Raw genomic sequence first — 25,121 nt, forward strand, 5'->3', positions numbered from 1 at the left:
TCGCGTGCTCACGTGAAACTATCGCGTGCTCACGTGAAACTATCGCGTGCTCACGTGAAACTATCGCGTGCTCACGTGAAACTATCGCGTGCTCACGTGAAACTATCGCGTGCTCACGTGAAACTATCGCGTGCTCACGTGAAACTATCGCGTGCTCACGTGAAACTTTCGCGTGCTCACGTGAAACTTTCGCGTGCTCACGTGAAACTTTCGTGCTCACGTGAAACTTTTGCGTAGTTTCATGTGCCTGCGCGAAAGTGTCACATGCGCGCGATAGTTTCATGTGCGCACGCGAAAGTTTCACGTGAGCACACAAAACTAAACTTTAAACAAAAAAATATCTGCAAATGAAGGTTTTGTGTAAGCAAATGAAAGTTTCACGTGAGCACACAAAACTAAACTTTAAACAAAAAAATATCTGCAAATGAAGGTTTTGTGTAAGCAAATGAAAGTTTTACGTGAGCACATGAAACTAAACATAAATTTTTTTTACTTCAATGTCACCTTAGGGGCTCGGTAGAATAGCTCTTTCTATCTGAAGGCATTTATTAGTTTTTGAAAGTCCAAAAGCAAGCAGAAAAACATGCAGAACATTAAAAGAAGTGATTTATACAGACAGGAAGAGACATGCAATTTACTAAGAGAGTTTAATGATCAATGAATCAAACATGCAAAAAGAAACTGGAAGAGTAACAATAATTGACACAGATAAAGAAACGTATTACTGGCTACATATAGTTTGAGTATATGCTATAACATTTTCCTATGAAAGGAACTAAAGTATCTTTGAATGAATTTATAAACTATTGCATGACCTTATAAAGAACACAATCAAATTACTCATTAATACAGATCATGTTATACTTTATAGTTTTAGTGAATATAATTAAGACTATCAAACAGTTACATAAACTAAGGATAAGAGATAGAATCTGCTAGAAGGCACTTTATGATAACAAAAACATATGCTGCTATGTTGTTTATGACCAGCTTGACTAGCAACTTTAGGATTATTGGGCTAATATTAAAGTCGCCATGAAACAGAAATGTATATCTGAGTGAAACCGGCTTCAGAAATTAAACAATGGCAGGGCTGGACTTGAATTTGTCCATCGAGACCTGATTGGATCGTTTGAAGTTGGGTCGTAGTGCTAATTGCTAATCGCTGCAATTTTTTCCCAAACCCCGTCCACCTGCCACACCATATGATTGTTTTGAGGAGGAGAAGAGATTTGCATTTTTGATTAAAAATTATGAGAGCACATGAATTTTTTTTTTAAATAATGAAGCTCACAGATGAGTAATTTGTAAAAAAAAAAACAATATTCCAAAACAAATTACAAGTTTTTCATTTAAATTTCATGGCGACTTTAATATAAGGTTACAGAAAAGAATTTATAATAGGATATCCTGCATACGTTTATTTCATCTATCTCATCCAGAAAGTATATGCTATGTTATCGTAACATGCAGAGACAAAAAGCATGCAATAGAACAGAAGCTAAAAGACAGTGTGCAAGAAATCACATGCAAAATCCTAACTCTAATGGGTAAAAAGAATCAGAAATCATTGTGAGTCGTCATTGTAGCTCAGGACAGCAAAGCTCAAACCAAACAGACTAACAGATATATTCAAAAGAGTGATGCCTTCACATAGTCATGAGCAACCACTTACAAGAAGAGACATACATGAATATAAAACTGAAGCTGTGTATGAAGTGTTACTCCAAAAGGACAATCTGAGGACATGCAAATTACCTTCACTATCTGACATGGTGCCCTGCAGATCATCCATTAGCACATATCCACGTCCTCTTGAAGGATCATCTCGGAGATGCTGCTGTTGAGGATCCTGGAGTGAGAGGCATGATCCAAACTGATCACGAGAGTCCGCAGAAATGGGAGGGAGCGGACCTGCGGATGCTCGTGCCATTCCCATTGGCTGACCCACTGGACTCAGTGGGCTCTCTTCCTCAGAGTTTTGTGCCACAATAGGGATACGCCCACGTCCACCCTGTCCAATAGCTAAGCTTGTAGGTTTTGTCCTGCCTGATGGAGTCTGAAAAGCTGAGGTCTCAGAGGAGGGGTCACCTTCTGCTTTGAGTCTCAAAGAAGAGCTTGAAGTGTCCCTTTTAATGGACAAGTCGAGGCCGTACACAGAGGAGGGTCTAGAGGAGGGACGTGATCTGCTTCCACTGGGGTAAGAGGAGTCTTCTACTAAAGATGACCTCATACCAGGGCTTAGATTCAGGCTTTGGCCCAGATTGAGTGAACCTGCCAAATTGGCTCCAAGTGTGGACCCCAGGTATTTTTGCTGTTCTGCAATATTCTTTCGGAGGCCAAAAGTGATTTCATCCTGTAAAAGTCTGCTTGATCTTGATGAAGCACTACTGGACCCCAAGTAACTGCTATAGTCTGTTTCTAGACTTCTGCTATCTTGGAGGGAGGAAGAATATTTGCCAATGTTGCTGGTGGTTTTGTGTTTCTGGTAGAGCACAGATGTTGGGAGTTGCTTGGCAGCCTGCTTTTCTAAGGTCAATCTACTGATGCTGTACTTCTCAGTTTTAGGAAAGCCCCTGTAGGCTCCACTTGACACTCCAGTGCTTGAAGAATAAGAATGGGAGAGTCCAGCAAGCTGCTCTAAGCTTTCAGTACCCCCTGTGCTTCTCCTGAACTCTTGCTTTAGTTGTTGTTTTAAAAGCTTCAGTTCAAAAGGATCTTCCATTGGGTCATCTTCATCCTGTGCTTTACCATAGGAGTGAATTCTGGAGGATGTGCCCAGATAGTCTGTACCAACATCTGCAGCAGTACGTCTCAGAAGTCGCTCTGCTTTGGCCAGCTCCCTCTCAGCAATGCCATAGCTGGTGGATGAAAGGCTACTGGTGCTTTTTGCAAGTTCTGCTGCGTCTTCTAAAAGCATATAGCTCCTTGGTGTTTGATGTTGATCCAAGTCTGCATAGAAGGAGTCAGCAGACACATTGGACATAGGACTGACTGCCAAGCTGCCAGTACGGTCCTCTAAGCTATGGAGGTCAAGATGGTTGCTATAGGTTCCTCCCATATAAGATGTGGTGTCATATTTTGTGGCAATTTTGGTGGAATCTAGTTCAGAGAGGAGAGCAGCTTGTTGTCTGGCTTTCTGCTGCAACAAGAGCATTTGGTGGTAGCTCTGCTGTTGTGAGGCGGTTAGAGAAGGAACAGAAGAGTAGAGGGATTGAGAGTGGTATGAAGACTGAGGCTGGTACAGGGACTGCTGGTACTGTGGATACTGGTACTGGGAATACTTTCCATATTGGACATCGTGTGTGGTCTGTGGAGGAACAAAGTCATCAAGTTCTGACTGTGGTGCTGTACGTGGTCTCTCTAGTCCATGTCCACTGATTTCTTCTCCACCTCTTGTCTCACGTATGTTACTCACCTCACTGTCAGACATGTAGTCGCGATCCTCTGCAACACTTTGCAAATAGGCTCTTTCTCTCTTCTCCCTTTCTTTTAACAATGCATCCTTTCGCCGGTTAATTCCCATCTCCAAGTAACGCAGCTTGGCATCAATCTCCTTTTCCTCCTCATCCAGTTCAGCTTGCTTTTTACGTAGTTTTGAGGACTCTCTTTCAACAAGGTCCAGTTCACGGTCAATGTCCTGGAGGATTTTTGCACGTGCCATGTTGGTGCTCCGGCAGAGGCGACGGCGAGCTGAGCCAGAGCTGTAGGCTGTTTGGCTACCATTAGTGGCTTCTTCCTCTGAGGGTGGGTTAGGAAGTGTCCTCTTGACTTTCTTCTGGGTGCCAGATGGAGTTCTGTTAGGAGATCCCTTTTCCTTAGAGAAAAAATAAATAAATAAATGACAACTTGTGATAATGCAAAGTTTCTTATTTTTAGCAAATACAAAATAATTTTTAAATAAGAAATAATTTATCATTGTAAATGTACAAATTATATTAAAGCTGGTTTCATATGAGCTGGTTAAAAAGCAAGTTGTAAATATATGAGCTTCGCTTGTTCAGTTAGGAAAAAATGAAAATGGTACATGAGTTTTTGGAATATTCTGCACACACAGGACGTAATCTATACACGCACATACTAAATAACTACTGCAATATCTACTTCAATAAAGGCATTTAAAAAACATAGCAAAATTAGACGCGAGAGCAAGCATGTCAATAAAACCAGGCCAGAGGCAACATTAGAAACACAACAGAGAAACTGTTTAATCCAAAAAGTGTTAAAGAGTGGTACAATTAATCAAAAATGATAAAAGTAGGAAAAATGGCATAAAATTGCAGATAATTTTAACATCAAACTGCTTTGTTGGCATCAAATGTTGAACTTATAATATAATATAAAATGCATTATATTCCAATGCTATTGACAAGGCATAGAAATTTCAGCCTGCTTATAAAAATGTCAACACAAAAAATACTCACAGAGTAGCCTTCAGAATACTGGAAATTTGTTGCAGCCCTTTCTTCTGCAGTTGGGCTCATGGGTTTGGGGTCAGACATTGACCTCTGTATGACCTTGGGAGCCCTAGGACTTGTTGGTGGGGCTTTGGAAAGATCTGTGGCAGAGCGTATCCTTTGCGGGCTTGTCTCTCCAAGGGATTTGTCATAGGACAAATACTCAAGGGATTTGCTAGGAGATACACAAGGGGAAATAGGAGAGTACAACACTTTTGGGGATTTGGGTGGACCTGGGGCAAGCTGAAGAGTAGAAGCATCTGCTTTAAGGTGAGGGGACTGGCCTATATCAAGTGGAATGGGGCGTCTCTTTGGAGAGGAAGTTCTATCAGAGTCAGGATAATCTACTCTAGCGTCTACCTGTACGGAGTGCCCTCTAAGTGTTCCTGAGGACTCTGTTTGTACAGAGATTTCAGTTAAAGCCTGAACTGAAACCCCTCCTCGTTCACCCATTCCATTTTTACCACCACGTGGTCTACTACGCCTGCCTCGTGCTGGGGATTCCCATTCTTCCTGGTCCTCATCATCTGTCTGTACACAGCTATCAACACTTTTCTTTGCACTTTTCTTCTTCCTTCCTACAGTGTAAGCCTTTTCAGTATTATCCTCCTCATCAGTCTGGCAGCCACTGTCCATCTTTCTTTCTCCTACAACAGCGAGAGGTTCTGGCAAGATCTCACCAGGATACATTTGCCTGAACTTTTGCTCCTCCAGCTGTTGTCTGAGCTGCTCTTGAAGCCTCTGAATCTGCTCCAACTGCTCCTGTTGCTGAGCATAAGTCTCCTTTTGCATTAGGAGGTGGGCCTGTCTCTCCTCTTCCTGCTGACATAAAATATGTTGTTTCATGGCCTGAAGTTCTTCCAGCTCTTTCTGCACAAGAAGCTGTTCCTGTTCACGGAACCTCTGAATCTCCTGCCTCTCCCACTCAAGTTCTTCAGCCAAACGTTGCTGTTTCATCTTCTCTAGTTCAAGCAGCTCACGCTCCATCTGGTACTGTCCATCTCCTGGAACCATGGGTGAAGACAGAGCCTCTAAGGAGGCTGCAATTGCATCTAATGAAGCATTTGTGTAGGTGTCCAAGGCTGTCACCGTGGTGACTGTCGTAACTTCATCTGAGAAAGATGTGGAAAGGCCAGCTTTTGAAACACCAACCTCCAGATTCAAAGGCAAATGGTTCTGTTCCTCTGCTGTTGTTACAGCAATGGTTGACAAAAAAGTTTGAGACCTAGTGAGAGGCTGATTCTGTAGAGTTGACAATGATGGCATGGTATCACTTGTGTGCATGCCTGACAGAGAATTGTAAGATGTGCTAAAGATAGAACCAGGCTGGGTGGTTATAGCATATGTAGAAGGGACTGGTGCTGCAACAGAAGAATAAACTATGCCATTGGAAGATCTTAGGACACTAGAAACCCCATAATGGGTTCCAGCTGCTGATGTAATCCTGGCTTGTGTGTACTGTGGAATTGTCATTCCAGTGCACACTCCTTTAGTTTTGCTTGAGTAGTCCACAGCTTCACCTGTTAAAAAGTAATTCTGTGAGATTAAAGTTCAGCACATAAAAATAGTGCAATGGTAACAACACCAAAAAAGCCATGCACCTTTCAAAAGATGAAAAATAAAAAAGACCAAAACATGCATTAACATCAAAATAAAAAATAAAAAATCCCAAGCATGCAAAATCATTCCCCAAGACAGGAAACAAAAAAAAACCAATGTAAAAAATCAGCTGTGAATAAGCACAGGTAACTCGTAATGATATCGACGAGAAAGATCTTCATGCTTATACTGACCTGACACAGACATTTTTCCAGATGTCAGATCTACAGCACCTTCTGTTGCCTCCTTGTAATCATAACTATGCTTACTTTTATACAGGAAGAGACCAGCCTCAGCCAAGTTTGTGTCAGACATGGAGGGTTTAATTCCACCAAGACCTCTCATGCCATAAGGAGTACGGTCATATTGATAGTGGTCATCCCTGTAGCCAAAACGATCCTCTGGTAATGGGGCTGAGGGCTGCTCAGTTGCACAGCTCCCTGCAAAAGGAAGCTTATAGACTACATCACAGCATACTGTTCTTTTTCCTGCAGTCAGATCTACTGGTTTAACATCATCCTCCGTAATTAAAGCAGTAACCATCTCTGCAGTGGAGCCATTCATTGTAACTATGGTCTGTGCAGGTTTAATAGTTGTAAGGTCAACTGCACCTGATAAGCCTGTGTCTAGTCCATTAATGCCATTATTTGTAATTGTAGGAGCTATTGTTACAGGAGTATGAGGAGTTTTACCGACTGTTGTGGAGAGATTTATGGGTTTCTCTGGCTGAGACTCCACAGGTCTGTAAATAATTTGAGATACAGGCTCAAAGGATTTCCCTGTTGTGAGTTGGAGAGGCGTTGATGTGGACTGAGATGTATCATTGCCATAAGATACAGTGGCTGTGCATGTGAGGATAGTGATGCTGTCAGTAACTACAGACACTGAGGAACTATCCGTGCTTAGGTTTACTACAGATGATTGCACCGCACTTTGTTGACGTCCACCACCATCAATGGCAAAGGGCTGAAGTCTTGCCTCAGAGGAAGACAGATCCACACCCTTCATGAATGTCTCTGGTTCTGTTTTTGGGGTTCGAAGATCCACCACCTCGCTAGGATGGTAGACCTGGCCATTCTGTACTTGAACTAATTCAGGTTTCATGCTTTCGTGAACAGCAGGGATGCCAGTGGCTACTGCGACAGGACATGGGGGAGGACTTATTTCATGCACAACAGACACGGTGGTCCTTTGGACCTCAGTTGTAACTACCTGAACATCAACATGTGGAATTATTGATTGAGGCTGTGTTGTGGCTGAAAAAGCTTCATAGACATGGCTCATGCTAGAAACTACCTTTTCTGGACTACATATTTCTTGACTTTCAATAGATTCAGTAATTCGGGTAAATGCCAGTGGCACTCTAGTTGTTTGTGGCTGTGGAGGTGGTTGAGTCTGGGCATATGAGAGAGGCTGTTTCTGAGGTGAATCTTGCCCAGGACTTGGGGCTTGTGTTGTGATACTGTCTGTAGGTGAACCAGGCTGAGATGGTAATGTAATAACAACATATGTGTCACGTAAAACCTTGCTAAATCTGGGTGATGAAGGGGACTTAAGCGGAGAAGTGGTACAAGTATTATTCTCGGGAGAAGGACTAAGATTAAGGACACTTTCTGCACTGCTTGTCCCCAGTATGGTAGGTCTCACTGGAGCATGGGCTGTAAAAGGTGGCTGAGCACCATGTATAGGTTTGGGAGCTATGGGTGGTTTTATAGTTTCCCCTGGTTTGTGACTGAAGGTCAGGCCTGCAGGTATGGAGGATGGCTTTGGTGGTACAGGAGGAGGAACATGTGTCTTGTAGGTTGGAGCAAAAGGCTGTTTTACTGGTACACTGTCCACTGATGTTGACATGCCAACTGGAGCAGTTCTTGGGGGGACCTGTGGGGGAGTCTTTCTAGGATAAACAGAGGGTTTGGGTAGTATTGGAGGGGGTAGGGGTGGAGGAACTGGAATGTCAGCTTTTTCCAGAGATGCAGCTCTACGCAAAACTACTGGTTTGGGAGGGACAGGTGGAGCACTTGATATAACACTAGGTACAGAAGATACTACATATTGAGGTACAGTGGGCAAAGGTGAAACACTTACAACTACTGGGGGTGATGGTCTTGAAATTACACTAGAAACAGGTGTGGGAAAAGAGTCAATTTGACTTGAGGTTGATGACAAGTCAACGACACCTATTTGGTCAGTATCTTGATTTTTCTCAGTGGCATCCTGCAAATCAGATAACCCTGCAGGCAATGTTGAGTCTCTTTTTAATGACAATTCTTCTAGTCCCTGATCTGAGGCTATAACAGAGTGTAATGTTTCTTGAAAACCTTCATCAACAAGTGGTTCTGTAGCTGAAACTGCAGCTTTCTCAGAGTCCTGTGTCTGGTCAGCAGTACTCTCTTCACTAGATTCCTCTTCACCTGATGAACACTGTGTCACTCTCAGATCAGGTATATGCAATATTCTTCGTAGAGGGGCTGTCTCTGTTGTCTCAACTTGGGCTGCTCTTGTTTCTTGTGTCATGCCACTTATGTCAGGGCCTGCTTGAGTTGGACTGGTTCCTGGAGTCAGCACTGCTCTTTGTTTCTTCATAAGTTCTTCATAGGCTGCCTCTGCATCTAATAATGGTTTTCTATCCTTACCAGACTGGCTGGTGACATCTGATGAGATGTCTTTATTTGTGTCAGTACAGGAGAATGGAATTTCTGGTTTAGGAACTTCCACTTTTGGCTTATCTTGTGTTAGCTCCTGTTCTTTAAGCAGTATATCTTTCTTTCTTTGCATCATGTCTTCATAAACTTCATCAGGAGATCTTAAGGGTTTTTTTGGTTTGTGAGAGACAAGAAGATTATCTGGTTCCTTCTCACATGATCCATCATCAACAAGAGACTCATATGCATAATCCTCAATTAACATGCCCCCATAAAGAGATTCTTTTCCAGGTGGGGGTTTCTTTACATCAGTAGATGGAGATTTGGCCTTAAGCATGATCTCTTCATATGCCTCATCTGCACTTTTTAATGAACGTGTTTCCTTTTCTTGGGAATTAATATCAACATGATGCTCATCTGTTGGAGAGTACAGGGACACTGATGTTGGTAACTGATAGACTTTTTGGACAGCAACGATCTTCTCTGGGAGTATCTCAAAGCTCTCTGGATCCGAGTCGATGCTTGGTGAGAGGTCGGAGCAGGAAGACCTGCGGAACTCCTCCATCTCTGCTTCCTGCCTTAGCTCTTCTGTGGGAGATGCATCCTCAATTGGTGAGAGATTGCTTGGTGGAGTTTTGGGCCTCTCTCTTCTTCTATGTGCCCGTATATCCTCTTTGTCCTTCCTTGACTTTTTTCCTGTGCCCTTTTGCTTTTCCTGTTCTCTCAGAAGCTCCTCTTCCTCTCGCAGCTCTTCTTCCTCAGATGAATCCTCAATTGTGGGAAGCATTTGGCCTGTTTGCCGATGCTTTGCTTTCCTGTGCTGCTTGCCCTCACCACTAGACCGAACATTACTTGGGCTGCTGCTGTCACTGTCTTCATCAAGAGAAGACAATGATGTTGGAGATGTCCCTGGTGTAAAACTGGATGCATGTAAGCTAGAAGAGCCTTCACCTCTAGACCTATCATCAGGAGAGTCTGTAAGACTCTCTGGTTCACCATCATCAGATGTCTGGCGTACAGTTGCTGTACTGTTAAGTTCAATTGTTTTGAAATGACGAATGCCAGTTCCACTGTCTACTGAAGGTTGTTCTCCTTTGTCTAGTTCCTCAATTTTAGTCACAGAAATAATGCTCTTCCGCTCATCCGACTCATCTTCTGGACTAAAACTGCTCTTTTTGAGAAGACGTCTTGACCTGGCTGACTCAATTTCGTCTTTATCATCCTTCTTCTCTTGATCTTTAGTTTTCAGTCTGACTAGGTTTTGTTCATCAGACGGTGATGCATCCTCGTCTGCACTCATATCAACAATCTGCTTTCGAATAAACTCTTCTTCATTCACAGAACCTGGACGTTCCATTTCCACTTTAACTCCAACACTCTTTGTACTCTGGAGTTCAGGTGAAGGCTCTCCATCACTACTGTCCACAAAAGAATCTCCTTGGATATCTATTGGAACAAGAAGTTTTTTCCGCTCTTTTTTTGGAACATCGTCATTTTCCTCATGTTGGTCATCTTCTGAACTGGGTTCTGGAGACATTGGCAACACCTCTAGTCGACGCTTGACCTTCTGAGTTTCAGGCTGTGGTTCCTCTTCAGTTGTTCCCTGACCTTTTAGTATTGGAAGGACAGTGCTTTCCAACTTGGCCAGGGCTGAGAGACTTGAGGGGCTGCTTTCTCTGTCTTTCTCATCCAGTTCCTTTAACAGCTCATTCTCTTTTACTAGGAAAGCAGGCTCGTCCTTTCCCTGCAAAACAGACAATTAGGATTAGGTTATGAATTTGTAGGCAAAACAGAAGACCAAAACATACAACAAATAAAAAAAACACACAGGTACATAAGGATAAACTATAGGCATCTAAAGACTACAAATTTAGTAGAATCTGTGTACTTCTAAAGCTACATGTACAGTTACCTTTCCAGATTCGTCAGCTTTATTAGACTTTATCAGTGGTGGTAGCATATCATCCTTTTTCTCTTGTGGTTTAGAAGTCAGCTTCCACTCATCTGAATTCTTTATTTCCTTTTGGTTTAATTTAGTAGGTTGGGAAGCTAGTTCTACTAAATGTTCTATACTAACAGGCATACAATTAGCTTCGGGTTCAACTTTTTTGGTAATTGCCAGGTTAGTTACAACCTTTGCTTTTTCAATTAGTTCCTCATTAGCATATATGTCCTCATATGTACTTATTACAGGATATGAAGGGATTCCTATTTTCTGATCAGCAAGTAAAGACTTTTTTGTCACAGTTTCAGGGCTTTGCCCAATTCCTTTCTTCTGTGGCAACATTTTCTCTACCATCTCTGGAATTTTGTGGTTATTAAAAAGAGTAAGTGACTCATGTTGACTGACTAGACATTCATTCTCTGTCTTCTCAACAGCAGCCTCTGACTCGCTTTTTGTATGTAATGAAAACTCATATGTTTGTTTTATGGATTCATCTTTTACTGGTATAGAAGCCATAGCTTCTGTTTCTCTTACAGGTGTGACTTCATATCCTATATTCAAAGAGTTTGGAAAAATTGCTTCTTTCACATTCTCCTCTTTTTCTGAATTTGTCAATACCATTTCCTCCACAATACTTTCTCTAGCTTTCTCTGCGTGCTCTGTGATTTGGTTTCCTGTAATTGAAAATCTATCTTTTGAATGCTCCTTAACTGGTTCAAAAATTTCTGTCAGTCTTTCTTCTGTTTTAGGAGCAGCAGCTAAAATGACTGGAGGCGCACAATCTATCTTTATCTCTTCTATGCCTATTGTCTGTTCTGAAGAAGACATATCAGAAACACATTCAACATTTTTGTTATCAGATACAGTCTCAAGAGTAGCTTTTTGTTCTGTTCTCTTTAGAATATCAACATCACCACCTGCTTGATCTGGCACACATTTTCCTATGAGTATTTTATCACTGCTCACGTGTCCCTTTTCCATTGATGTGTCCTCGTTTTCCTCACAGAGCCCTATACTGCACTGTTCATTTATGTTTCCTTTTCCAGTCTCAACTGTTTTTTCTGTGGAAATTCTCTCAACTGGATTGTGTGGCGATGGTAAAAGGGCATCTAACTGTCTCTGTGATGTGGCCTCTTGCATTAGATCTGCCATGTGACTAGAGTCTTTGCTAGTAACCTCTTCTGGATTTGGTACAATAAGCTCCCCTGTCTCACTTCCATTCAAATGACCTTTTTGAGTAAACAGCATAGATTCTGTAACCTGGATTGCATCTGAACCATCATCTAAGACCTCCTCTATGATCCCATCTTTCCCACGTTCATGATGTTCTGACTTTACAGACACATCCAGGTCAGTAATATTATGTAGTGTTGACTCAGCAAGGACTGGAGCCTCGATTTGTACAGTGGCCTCAGGTTTCTCCTCTGGCACGTTCCCTACGCAACTCTGATCAGGATCAGTTGAGTTTTCGTTTACAGGCTTGTTATCAACTGCATCTACATTAAAGGTGAGTGTGATCTCTTTTTGTTTTTCAGTAGTGTGACTGCCATAGCTTATAGGAGGAGAGCCACTGGGCTCTGTTGTTTCTATGTGGGCCTCAGTCATTTTTTCAATGCCATTGTCTGATAAAGATGCTTTTTGTGTGGCGTCAGGCTCATTTTTTATAGTGTAAGCATATTTTGGGTCTAGTACCTGGCACTGCTCTATCTTCACCTCTGCAGTGGCCTCACTTTGTTCTACGTCTGCCTTAACTGTTTGCTCAGGTGGATTTGATACGCTCTCTGTGTTTTCAAACAGGGTGCCAGGTGCACTCCCTTCTGTTAGTACCTTTGTGCTTTCTTGTGTCGTGACCTCTTTAACCGCATCTGTATTTTTGACATCTATAGCATCAACTTTGGCTGAGACGGGTTCAGCCTTGTCAGCTGAAGCCTGAGTTATGATGGGCGTCTGCGTTAGCCCTTTGGCAGCGGAGGCAGTGGCAGTGGGTGCAGGAGAGGAAGGGGTGGTGGAAGCAGCAAGGGCTGGGGAGGAGGGATGGGTGGTTTCGGGTTTGGCTGGCAGTTTGGATGGAGAAGGTGGAGGTGGCATATCCCCAAGTTGCCCGGAGAGAGCCCTTTGAGTCTGGCAGTTTAGACAGAGCCATTCTTTCTGTAAAAGATAAACGTGAATAATTTCAGCATTGAGAAGTTTTGAAGGATGAGGGTGCATTATGTAACACAACACAATATGTTTTAATGTAAAAGCTAACCGAACATCTTATTCCTGGAGTGCTCTATAAATTTATGTAACTTAAGATGTGCTTAATTTATTATTAATAGTAACAGGACAAATATTTCTGGTGTCTGATAGATCTAGTTGCCCAAGATGTCCCCCAAGCTTGGGAATTTTGTCTGTATGGGAGGTAGGTGTGTTGTTTGTGTTTTTGTAAATGTCCATTGTAAATTGTAAAGCTAATACAGTATATAAGCACTGCCTAAAGCCGCTTAAAGGACACTGCGTAACACCGTATGTTATTTCTTCAACCGAACAAAGCTGAAGCTTCTAACTGATGGGTATCACAAATTCTCACAGTAGAGTTAGCTAAGGTTGTCTATTAAGAACTAATTAAAACTGTTGGCAAACACATCCAAGAGTGCAATAAAGGAACTGCTGTCTATAGTTGTTTGTGCAGACTAGCATGCTTTCAACATAATTTACTTGGGGAAAAACTCCCAACCATACTGAAGTGGTTACTGTCATTCAAACACAGTTCGAACAACAACATTTGTTTATATCGTCATATTTTTTTGAGCCCACTGGAATGAATCTCTTCAAATTTCAAAGTTATAATTTAATAAAGAAAAACAGCTGAGAGCTATATTCGAAATCCAATAATTCTCCTTGACGCTGTATCTGCCAAAATGCCACCGTCAGTGATGAATATTACATGTTTGTGGGGGGATGTGGACACCACATGCAGTCGACCCTCTCAAGAGAAATCACGGCCCACTAGCTGACGTAAATCCAGAGCGATCTATGTCAGGCTTTGGTGCTGAGGCATGCTCGGTTCCCATGTCTAAATAGTCTAAATCTAGAGGCGGCATGGGATCATGATGCTGTAAGTGGGCATAGACACCAAGAAATGAAAATATCAGAGTATACACAATAGGTTGTATTGTGGAATCTAATATGTAATGTGTAAGAGCAGTTCAAGGACAAAGACATACAATCCTTATGAGATCATATGAGATGAAACAGAGCTGTTACTGTAACCTTATGAAAGTTACTTGTATTTCAGCAGTGTTTAGTGAGGTACAGCATATTACCCTTTCTGTGAAATATTATCCTTGCTAGCTTGCTAAGTGTTGTTCGCCATTAAAATGATGTGTCATGAGATCTCGTAATATTAAAATGTGAAATGATGAAAAGTTTAGTTTGTGGGAAAACCTTTACAAGCAGTTTCCTCTACAGGGTTCAAGTCAAGTCCAAGACTAAGGCTGTTTCCGAAACCGCCTACTTCCGTACTATGGAAAAAAGCAGTAGGCGAATTGGGTAGTATGTCAGAATTCATAGTATTCGAATAACAGTAAGTGAAAAGTACCCAGATGACCTACTACTTCCAGTAAGATCCCAAACTGTTCATTCGGTGGGCACTTGATTCGTGATCCCCAGGAGAGGAGTTAATCAACAAAGAACAACGATGGATGGGGGCTGTTGTATTCAACAATGCCTAAAAGCTGTAAATATTCAAAATACATCTATTAAACAGCTCCCTTGTGGTTAAATTCCGCTTGTTTAACGTCATTCCAGTTAACGAATAAAGTGCTCATTATAGTTGTGCGCAGATCCTACAGAGTATCCGCACAGCGTAGGTAACGTGTCGGTTTGTACTTTTGCGTCATCGTCCACGTCGACGTGAAAACACACATGCAGACCGCTTGTTACCACCGTGTAGTTGAGTTAAATCACTCCTCAACTTGGTCCATCTTTGTTCTCACCGTCGCGAACGGAAATACCTATGATGCAATTTTTTACTTGACGGGAGGGACTCTAGTGGATCACTCACGGAGCTTGCGGTTGGCGTAAAACTGACGCGCTGTAAAAAAAATGTGGCGAGGTGCACATTAGGCTACGCAGAGGCTTCTGATAACATATGGCATAGACCTTACTCACGATTAGAAATTGGACTTTAGTTGTTGTTTTAATTAAGTATGTCATGTGACGTATCAACAGGGCGGCTGTAGTACGTCCGAATTCATTCATACTATCCCTATTCATGCTATATAGTACCTACTGTTTTAATGGTTGATGAGTACTTCATCTAATTCAGTACCTACTCACAGTATGCAATTTGTGACACAGCCTAAAATGCTTGCATGGATATATCTTAAAATATGTCAGTCCCATTGGCCTAGCCCTGGCTTAATCTAAACCCTGTCTGGAAAACCGCCATTTATTGTTTGCATTATTTTGTTTACTGGATCTACTTTTCTTTGGGTTTCCCATCATCAACGAACATTAACATAGATTCAGTTCATAATAATGTCTTTCATTACTTGCATGTTTTCATTTTTAAGATGCATTGTAAGTAATTCAACAGCAACAAAGCGATTGGCCCATGTGGTGCATGACATGAATGGTTTACTAGCCTCACAAACTGAGGTATTAAATCTAATAGACGGCGAGATTGTAACTGATGTGAAATTATGAGAATTCAGTCAGTTACATGATTTGAGTCTGTGGCTGTAAATGGTGCTCATCTTCTTTCTTTCATATTTGCTGAGTCTGCCGACAGGAAAACAGACACAGGTACACTGAGCTTTTATGAGGACCCATATATAATATATCAGACATTTTTAGAGAGGGGGAACAGATGCACAGCTATAGTGCACCTAATTTAGTGCAAAAACCTTAATCCTGGCAAAATAACCGTAATGCATTTAACCAGACATAACAATTGCATTGAACAGTTTATTTGGGTGTAATTGCACTGTTTTCTGATTTGCATAATACCTTTAGTGAATCAGGTGCTGAAACGACGCAGAACAAGCATAAAAAAACACTATCAGCCGACACAGTGGAATCTTGAACAGATGAATAGTTGTGCAAGAGATTTATTAGAGATTATTTGAATAGAAATGTACTTTTTACTAACACTTTGTTTGATGTAATGTATTTTAAAGCAATGTCTCTCCCACACTCTCTGTGTTTGTAAATAGCACCCAAGGCTCATTTTGGACACAAGTGAGTCACGGCCTGTAAAAAACAAAAAAATTGTGTCTAGAACAGTTAAGAAAAACAGAAACATAAACTAAGTTTACAGTTTTGTGCCACCAGGAGTCCATTTTTGCTTATCTGTGGTCCGAGTCGTTTACAAAACTTAGAAACACAATTTAATTGCAAACGTGATCTTTCATGATTTTTGTCTGAAAATGCTTGCACATAGATGTTAAGCACAAATGCATGAATATTCAGTGATTGGCACAACTATCCTTAAAGGGACAGTTCACCCAAACAGGAAAATATTATTATTATTTACTAACTATCAAGTTATTACAAACCTGTATAAATGTCTTGTTCTGCTGAATAAAAAGGGAGATATTATGAAAAGTGTTTGCAATCAAGCAGGTCTGGGGCACCACTGACTTCTATAGTATTCTTTATTTTACAGTGGCGGCCAGATGGTGATACATCATTTCAAAATATGTGTTTGGCGCGTCATGTGAACCATGTGTCTTATCAAAAAAGTGCCTGCATGCAGCTAAAGGGTTTATGATAAAAGTGACGCTCGCGTTTGCCAGATCCGAGCATACTGTTAAGTGAGTGTCTTGCGAGTATTTTGTGAACCCGAGCATCTCTTTTATCATAAAAGTGGAGCATGTGGAGCAGGCACTTATTTTGACAAGATGCACATGGTTCACATGACGCAACAAACGCATATTTTGAATTCGCGCCCCTCGGAAGAGAAGTCCCCAGCTGCCACTGCTACTATGGCAGTCGATGGTGCCCCAGATCTATTTGTTTACAAACATTTTTCCAAATATCTTCATTTGTATTCAGAAGATCAAATACATTTCTGAACCAATGACCACAAAACCGTCGTAAGTCGCACTGGTATATTCGTAGAAAAAGCTAAAAATACATGCATGGGTCAGAATTATCGATTTTTCTTTTATGCCAAATATCATTAGTTTATTATTTAAAGATCATGTTCCATGAGAATATTTTGTAAATTTCCTACCGTAAATATTTCAAAACGTTATTTTTGTGAGTGGATGCAGGAAAATCGTGATCAAAATTGGGCAGAAACTCGCCTGCAAACTCTTTGCTACCCCTATCTTTGAATTTCCCATTCAAGTTTGGTTTAGGTAAAAGCTTACAACTTCCCCCATTCAGACAACAAGGTCACTACAACGGTAAGCCAACCTTTTCAACAAACCTTTTCATTATTAATATGCGAGGTAAAGAGTAAAGACTTCATTTGGATTTTAAATGTGATTTTCTCAATATTTGGATTTTTTGCACTTTCAAGTTTCGGATTTCGAATTGTATCTCAGGTCAAATATTGTCCTATCCTAACAAACCATACATCAATGGAAAGCTTATCCATTTATGACTGGTTTTGTGGTACAGGGTCACATTTACACAAGACTGGAACAACTTGAGGGTGAATAAAAATGACAGAATTAAAATTTTGGGTGAACTATCCCTTTAAAGGGGCAGTGTGTAGATTTTAGCGTCATCTAGCAGTGAGATTGTGAATTGCAACCAACAGCTCAGTCCACCGTTCACCGAAACACATCGAGAAGCTACGGTAGCTGCCACAGGACAAACATGTTGTTGTTAAAGACAAAATACAGTAGTGCCAAAACGCAGTTTGTTCATTAAGGGCTACCGTAAAAACATGGCGGCACAAAATGGCGACTTCCATGTAAGGGGATCCGCGGTGTATGTAGATAAAAACGTCTCATTCGTAGGTTATAAACACAAAACAGTACATCATGTAAGGTCTTTATACACCGCTGATAATATAGTTATGTACATTATATTGCATTTCGGTCAAGAGATCCTTATAATTGTTACACACTGCACCTTTAAGTGGATATTATTTGCAGAAATCAATCATTTGCAACTCTCCATTCAGAAAGATTTTAGCTCCTGGAGGTCAAAGACTTGCTTTTGGTATAGCATGAGTCCTACAAGGATTTATAGCAGCCAGTTAGTAAGGAAAACTGTGCTTGAAAATTCTCAACCTATGTTGTATGAGAGCATAGGAGAAGTGGTGGGTGTACTCTTGTCTTAAAGCCAGAATGTATATGTGTGAAATCTGTCAGTGAAGGTGTGATACAGAGCTAAATAAAAGCTCACAAAGTTAGTCAATGTTATTTTGCTAATGCAATACAAAAATTCACTGTTGACCACAGCTCCTGCCAAAATGCTTACTAATGATATTACTTTACAGTAGTAACAATGTTAATATGGGATAACCTTAAAACTAAATACAACTAATATAAATATACATTTATTTATATATATATAACTAAATATTCAAAGCTTTCTTATACTGAATGATCTCTTAGTTGTAGTTAAAAAACTAAATTGGCACACTTAAAGAATTAATGTATCTACATTATTAAATCAAAAATAAAATAAAATCATTTTAAAGAGATTTGGCACCCTAAACACCCCAAAAAAAAATGTTTCACAAGAATAGTAGTTTGTCAAGATTTAAATTTTAAAGGGCACCAATTATGCAAAATTCACTTTTAAAAGGTGTTTTGACATACACTGAAAAAAAAATGATTCAGTCAATTTACTCAATTTTTTAAGGTTAGTGGTTGCAATCAATTTATTAAAGCTCCATTTAAAGCCACTTGCAACCACCTACTTTAAAAAAATGTAGGAAATAATTTTTTACAGCGTAAATGTGTGTTTGTGTAAACACAACCACCCAACAAAATAAATTAAAAACATCCACTGTTTATTTTTAAATCCCCATTAACCCAAAGCAGTCTCATTATACATGCCGTTTTGATTTTCTTATCAATGTGACATCACAATGAGAAAGCCCCTCCCACATTACCATATTTTCCGCCTTCAGCAAGTTGTACGCTGTCCGCTATATCTCAATAGTGAAATACTATTGTCTCAGACTGTATCCACAGGATCAGATCTAAAAATACATCGAAAGTTATTTTAACTGAAAGTGCTCACTGTCTCTTTTGGTAAGGGAGTGAGGGCTGTACCTCATTTGCATTTAAAGGTACAAACACGAAAACAGATTTCACCCAAACAAGGGCATCTTGTTCATGCTTTAACAAATGATATGTGGGCTATTTTGAGCTGAAACTTCACATATACATCCTGGGCACATGAGACTTATATTACATCTTGTAAAAATGGGCATATTAGGTGCCCTTTAAATCAATAGACCATTTTTGGACACTTTTCGTTGGTTTGACAATGAATCTGACTTTAAATTGGCTTTGTTAAATTGTTAATTAAGTAAGTTATGGTTAAGTCTGAGAAAAGGTCAGTATTATTTATTTCCAGATAAATAATCTAATGCAATAATAGATAATAGATTATAATAGATTATTATTGCATTGTTATCTAATGCAATAACATTTATAGATTTCTAAGTGTCCAAAAACTATTGAGAAGCACTGTATATGGTTTTTGTCCTAAACAATTTCTACAATACATACTAGAGTACATACTTCAGTTAATAAAGTTATATATCAAAGGCGTATACTCTATATTCAAATCTGACCACATTCACTTTCTCAGTATTTCTTTTGTAAACACATAATCAAATCACATCTTCATGACCTTTCCTCAGATTTCCTCTTCACAGATCTAATATCATCTCCACCTCCTCTCTGAATATTTCTTTCTCTCCTCCTCTCACATCCGCCCCCCTCGTCCTCTCTTTATTATCTAGCTGCAGTAGGTCTGTGCGAAGCCGAAACTTCCTGTAAGACTGTGTATTGGCACCATACTGACCCCCTGGTGCGGCCTGCATGCTTAAAATCTACCAAGCACCCGAGACAGAGATACACGGCTGAGTAATAAAACAGCTTTGTAGCCCCTATGTTGACTCTTACAAAGTCAAGACTGATTTAACCATTAGCAGATGTATACAAATCTAAAATTTCGAAGCTTTGGAAATTGATAAAAAATAAATTTACATTTTTGACCAATAAAATGTCAATATCTGTGTTTATACACCGTTTCACAGGTATACATAGACCTGTAATAAAAAGCCAACATGAAACATTTGACTATAAATGCATCTGATTGTCAAGAGCTTTTAAACACAGAGCTTTATTTAATTGACATCTCTATCAGACACCTTCATCTAAAAATATAGCTTTCAAAACATCATGTAATGGATGTCGCAAGAGTGCATCTGAACTAAAAGACAAGCCTTTGAGCTCAAAGAAAAAAATCCACACCAATAAAAGCTCACTGCCACAAAAAGGAGCGTCTCCAATAAAGCCGCCTGCAGTCATTTTTCTCTCTGTCTCTACCACTTTAACTATTTTTGATTCAATGCATCAGAGAGTACAGAGGATCGGCTTTGTCTGCGATACAGTCCGACCAAAGAAAAAGTCCATAAGCCATCGGTAAGTCAGCTTTCCCATTCATCTCAGTGGCGCAGGGACCAAAGTTATACAATATGAAATCTGCCATTTTTGCTCATGGAACAACAAAAGTTTTTCATCCAATCACTCGAGACTACAAATGTAGTCATGTGACCAATCAATCTGGAAAATAATGCACACTGATTGGCTGATGGCACTTTAGGAAGTCATGAATGACTTGTGATTTTCCAGCACAACCTAATGGGAATTCATACGTTTTTTTACGAGTTTGCATGAATTCATACGAAGTGAATTATATGAAAACGTCCGATTATTGGGAAAAACAATAATAAATCCCACTCCTAACCCCTGGGCGAAAACAAAATGTAGAAAAACGTACGAATGTGGTCGTATGAATTAATACGAATTAGCCATCTCGTAAAAAAATGCGTATAAACTGGCATGAGATTGAATTGGATTATCCAAAGCTATGAAAGGCAGTGGACAGAGAAAAATATTTTGATTTAAAGTCACAAATGAAATTAAAATTAAAAACTTTTAAATTTTATCATAATCTTTAATAAAAAATGCAAAGGTTTCTTATGGTCAGGGGGACGACGGGAGAGCGTGGCTTAGGAAAAATTGCAGCGATTACCAAATAGTAACATGATCCAACGAAGCGTGCCGGACAAGCCCTGAAAAGTGAAGCCAAAATGTCTCGATCGCCCCCCTGTGACTGGTCCCAGTATAGGTCATAAACCCCGCCTCCCCATGTTATTCAATGGGACTTGAGACCAACTATACAATTTAATTACACTTCAAAAATCTTTTTTCCAAAGCTGGTTTCCGTCATTTACTGTAGTTTTTATCACGCTGATGTAAATTCAAGTGTTTGTTTTTAAAATAAGTTTGTTTTTAGTTGTTTTTAATGCTATAAAAATGGTGGTGTCACGTCATGATTGACAGCTGTGATATGCGCATTTTGTGAAAGCGAGGGCGGGGCCTTGATTTCGTGGCTTTACTGCCTGCTCACTACTGCGCAGGACTGATCCCGAAATCGCTACTGCGCAGACTTAAGACCCAAGATGTCAGCGCCGTATCTGGACACTGGCAGCTTTACTTTTTACCAATGGAAAAGCGCGAATGGCATCTATCCAATCAATTCTCTCTGGACAAATTCAAGTCCAGTCCTACATTTTTACGCCGTTAAACTCGGATATATGCCACAATGGGGAAAATAAGACAAGCGCTACTTCCATTTCATTGTCACTTTAACACCTTCCAACATTGGGCACTTGTAAAAAATTTAACTATTATCTTAAAAAATAAAATACCAACTAAAAATGACATAAATATACAAAATTTGGAGACTTCATTCACTTATGACAGTCTATTCCATTGAGAAAGCCTCCAATACGATGCTGTAAAACCAGATGGCATAGTTACGGCATCTACCAGCAGGAAATAACAAGACCGTGCCAACCAGCCAAACCTTGACCCAGTGACGCCGACAAACAGAATAACAAACAGTAGACAAGACATGGATAAGATGAAGCAGGACAAATATTTAGTCATTCAGCTTTAGCTGGACAGATCATTATGCAAACAGGCAAACGGACAGGTCGTACTGTAGATTAAGAGAGTCAGAAATCAGAAACGCTGTCTGGAAATCAGAAAACAGCTGAAGATAAACAAAGCAAACATCATAATCAAACAGACAGGCGGACAGATCTCCATGGTGATGAAAGGCACACAGACAGAAAGACACACACACATCTGTACACATTATATAAAGTCATCAAACAGACAGATTGGGAGACAGCGCCGTAACTATGGGAACAGAAGACACATGCAGAAGATGATACGAGCACTTCATCAAGACACAGATGAAATATGAAGAATTGACTTTTAGCGCAAGATTCAGCCTGATCTCACGACATGAATTTGTACGTATTTTACGAGCTGACTAATTTGTACAAAGTAAAATGAAACCGAAGCCCCTAACCCCAACGTATGAGGACATATGCAAATCGTACAGAAGTGTGGTACGAATCAATAAAAATTAGCCACCTCGTAAAATATATACATGGGATAGCGTTGTATTTTTTGGCTAAAATGTGAACCTACTCTTTGGCAAGATCGAGTCAAAATGGGTCTGAATCAAAACGCAATCGAGCATGAGCTACACAAAATTATGCAGTTTTGGCTTTTGGAGGCAGATTCAGGAGGCTGGAGGATTATGTAAAACACAGAGAGAGAGGCCAAGCAATGCTTTATGTGACCCGGGGGCAGATATACTGAGGATGGGGATGTTGGAGTGGGAGATGGATGGGTCACAGTTGGTGTGAGAATGTGGGCGTAACTCTTGAGAACGGAGGAAAAGCACAACCATATACAGAGATGAAGATTAGAGCTTATTTACATCACAAAAGCCAAACGTGATCTTTTACACAGTCAAGTGAAATTAAATCAAGCTCTGGATTGTCATTGAACAAATACAAGAGGATTATTTGGGTTGTGACTTCGGAGGTAGGGGCATACTGTATGGAGGTTTAACACATCAGGTGGCCGGTAAGTGACAGAGGCAGATGGCCAACCAAAAAAAAAAAAAACAAGACTGTGAAATCGAATCCATGGTCCAGCTCTCTGTGAGACCACTGTGAAACTGTCAACGCTGTGCCACATGGAAAAAACGCCATACCTGATTTGTCCAACAATGACTAGATCATCGGCCAAAAAGAAAACGTAAAGTCCTGGCAAATTCGCCAACTACGATACATTGTTACTAGCTCAACTGGTAGATCATTGTGTTAGCAAAACAAAGGTCATGGGTGCGAGTCCGATACAGCACACATACTGATCAAATGTATACTTTAAATGCAATGTAAGTCGCTTTGGATAAATGCATCTGCCAAATGCATGAATGCAAATAAGTTCAGGTCAGATCAAACCGTGGGCGTAGATCATGTTTTTAACTCGCCATCACCTTTCTGCCCATGTATTTTTGCTTGTTCCTTAGATTTGAGTCAAGTTACATTAACCCAATCACAAGTGAGCATTTTTACCCACATGCTGTTTGAAAATGTTGCGTGTACGCCCACTTGAAGCGTGTGCATGGAAACCCGCATATTAATGTTTCAGACAGCGCACGAAAACTACGTTCATGTCATATTGCACTTATACGCACATAATTATGCAAATATTTCTAAAAATTCTGTAATCATCCCCGTAAACACAGTTGAATGTAAGTGTCTAAATCATGTTTGGTCCCATTTTTTTTTACCAATTTTACTGTTAGGCCACTATATGATTTGTTGGGTATAATATGTCACAGTTTACTTTATTTTGCTTTATATATGTCCCTGTCTCCTGCACTATTTAAGATGCCAACTATTCCCCTGGCCCAAACACAGCCCAGACATCTAGGCTAAAAAAATGCACAATTTGGAAAAAAAATGTATAGATGTCTAACTATAAAAAATTAATGAATGATAAATAAATCAATAAATGAAAGCAAACACCCGTAATCACTATTGACTTTGCTTACATAATGGAATATCAGCCATCTCGCAAAATTATAAATTATGTGACAAAATTCAAGATTATTTTGGCTAGAAGTGGATTACTTATATTCGGACTACATCAGGTCTAAAGTTATAGGGCACCTATTGTCCTATTCACAATTTTACATTTCCTTTGGTGTGTAAGTGTGTATTAGTACATGTTAAGGATATGCAAAAGGTACAAATCCCGAAGTAAACGATGATGCAAGTTATCGTCTCCAATGCAAATCTCTTTTCTTGGACTACAACAAACACACGGATTGTAGGCAACAGTTTACTTCCTGGGATTGGTGATGTAGTAAAGCAGGGCCGGCCCGAGGCATAAGCGAACCAAGCGGCTGCTTAGGGCCCCGCTGGCCACCAGGGGGCCCCCGCCCCAATCGTTTTTTTATTTTTATTTTTTATACAATTAAATAACTTAAACAGGTAATATAAATGGATGAATGAATGAATACGAATTTATAAATGAATAATTAAAGACAAGAAAATTTTGATTTGCAGACAACTATGTGTCTGCAGTGCTAGCGTTTTAGTCAGGCGCAACATAGACACCTGCGCCACCTGCGCGTCAGCGCGCAAGTGCACAACGTCGTCACTCACTGTAAACAATGATGAGCCATTTGACATGTCAAAAAAAAGGATATATCCCTCTGGGGCCGAAAAGAGAACAAAGAAAAGGACCGAGGATGAGAAAAAAGAGCAAGATAAAGGTATGTTTGCATGATTATATACAGTATGTTTAATTTGTGTTAGTGGTGTGACAGATCGACGTTAATCCGTGACCGTGTTCGACCCACGGTTCGGCTAGCATGCGCTTAAATAGTGAAAGTTTATCATTTGCACGTGTTTCAAAGGCTTGCAAAAGTTAACATTTCAAGTGATTTTAAACATTTTATCCCGCAAAAAGGCGCTAAAGTGAGCAGTATTCTGCAAGCCCATGCGGTTTAAATTGTCCAGCCCAGCTCCCTTCAGAGATCAGAACACTAACACTTGATGTTTAAACTTTAGAGAGAGTTCCGCTATTTTGTGTCATACTGTAGTCCATTAACATATATTTGAGGAATAGAGCACTGAAAAGAACATAACGTTTTTATGCTCCGCCGTCTGTATTTCCGTCTGTGTGAGCGCGCCGCGTATAAGTGCACTTAGTAGGGCACACATAAAATCTTTCTGTTCTTGACAGGGCACATACAAACAAAATGATCTCCACAGTACTCTTTTCCAATAAAAACAGTTGTTTATGTCTTTAGACGGTTTATGTATAGATTAGGCAGAAACCAGGTCCGTGCTTCTCTTAAAGAGACAGTAACCTTAATTAACATACTTAAGTCTGTGTCATTAATGTTAAT

The 25,121-nt window shown here is 40.2% G+C and overlaps 1 protein-coding gene across 8 annotated transcripts in view; it reads right to left on the reverse strand.

The window, feature by feature from the left end:
- pcloa (piccolo presynaptic cytomatrix protein a) overlaps positions 1-25,121 on the reverse strand; it is a 65,140-nt gene that overhangs the window by 29,645 nt on the left and 10,374 nt on the right. For all 8 annotated transcript variants that reach the window (XM_073814360.1, XM_073814362.1, XM_073814366.1 and 5 more), the window contains exons 4-7: positions 12,471-12,791; positions 6,251-10,442; positions 4,425-5,977; positions 1,759-3,817 (exon numbers count right to left, since the gene is read on the reverse strand). In XM_073814360.1, the coding sequence (XP_073670461.1) occupies positions 1,759-3,817; positions 4,425-5,977; positions 6,251-10,442; positions 12,471-12,791 (8,125 nt within the window). The remainder of the gene's footprint in view (positions 1-1,758; positions 3,818-4,424; positions 5,978-6,250; positions 10,443-12,470; positions 12,792-25,121) is intronic.

Source organism: Paramisgurnus dabryanus, chromosome 1, assembly GCF_030506205.2.
Source record: "Paramisgurnus dabryanus chromosome 1, PD_genome_1.1, whole genome shotgun sequence".
Classification (NCBI taxonomy): domain Eukaryota; kingdom Metazoa; phylum Chordata; class Actinopteri; order Cypriniformes; family Cobitidae; genus Paramisgurnus; species Paramisgurnus dabryanus.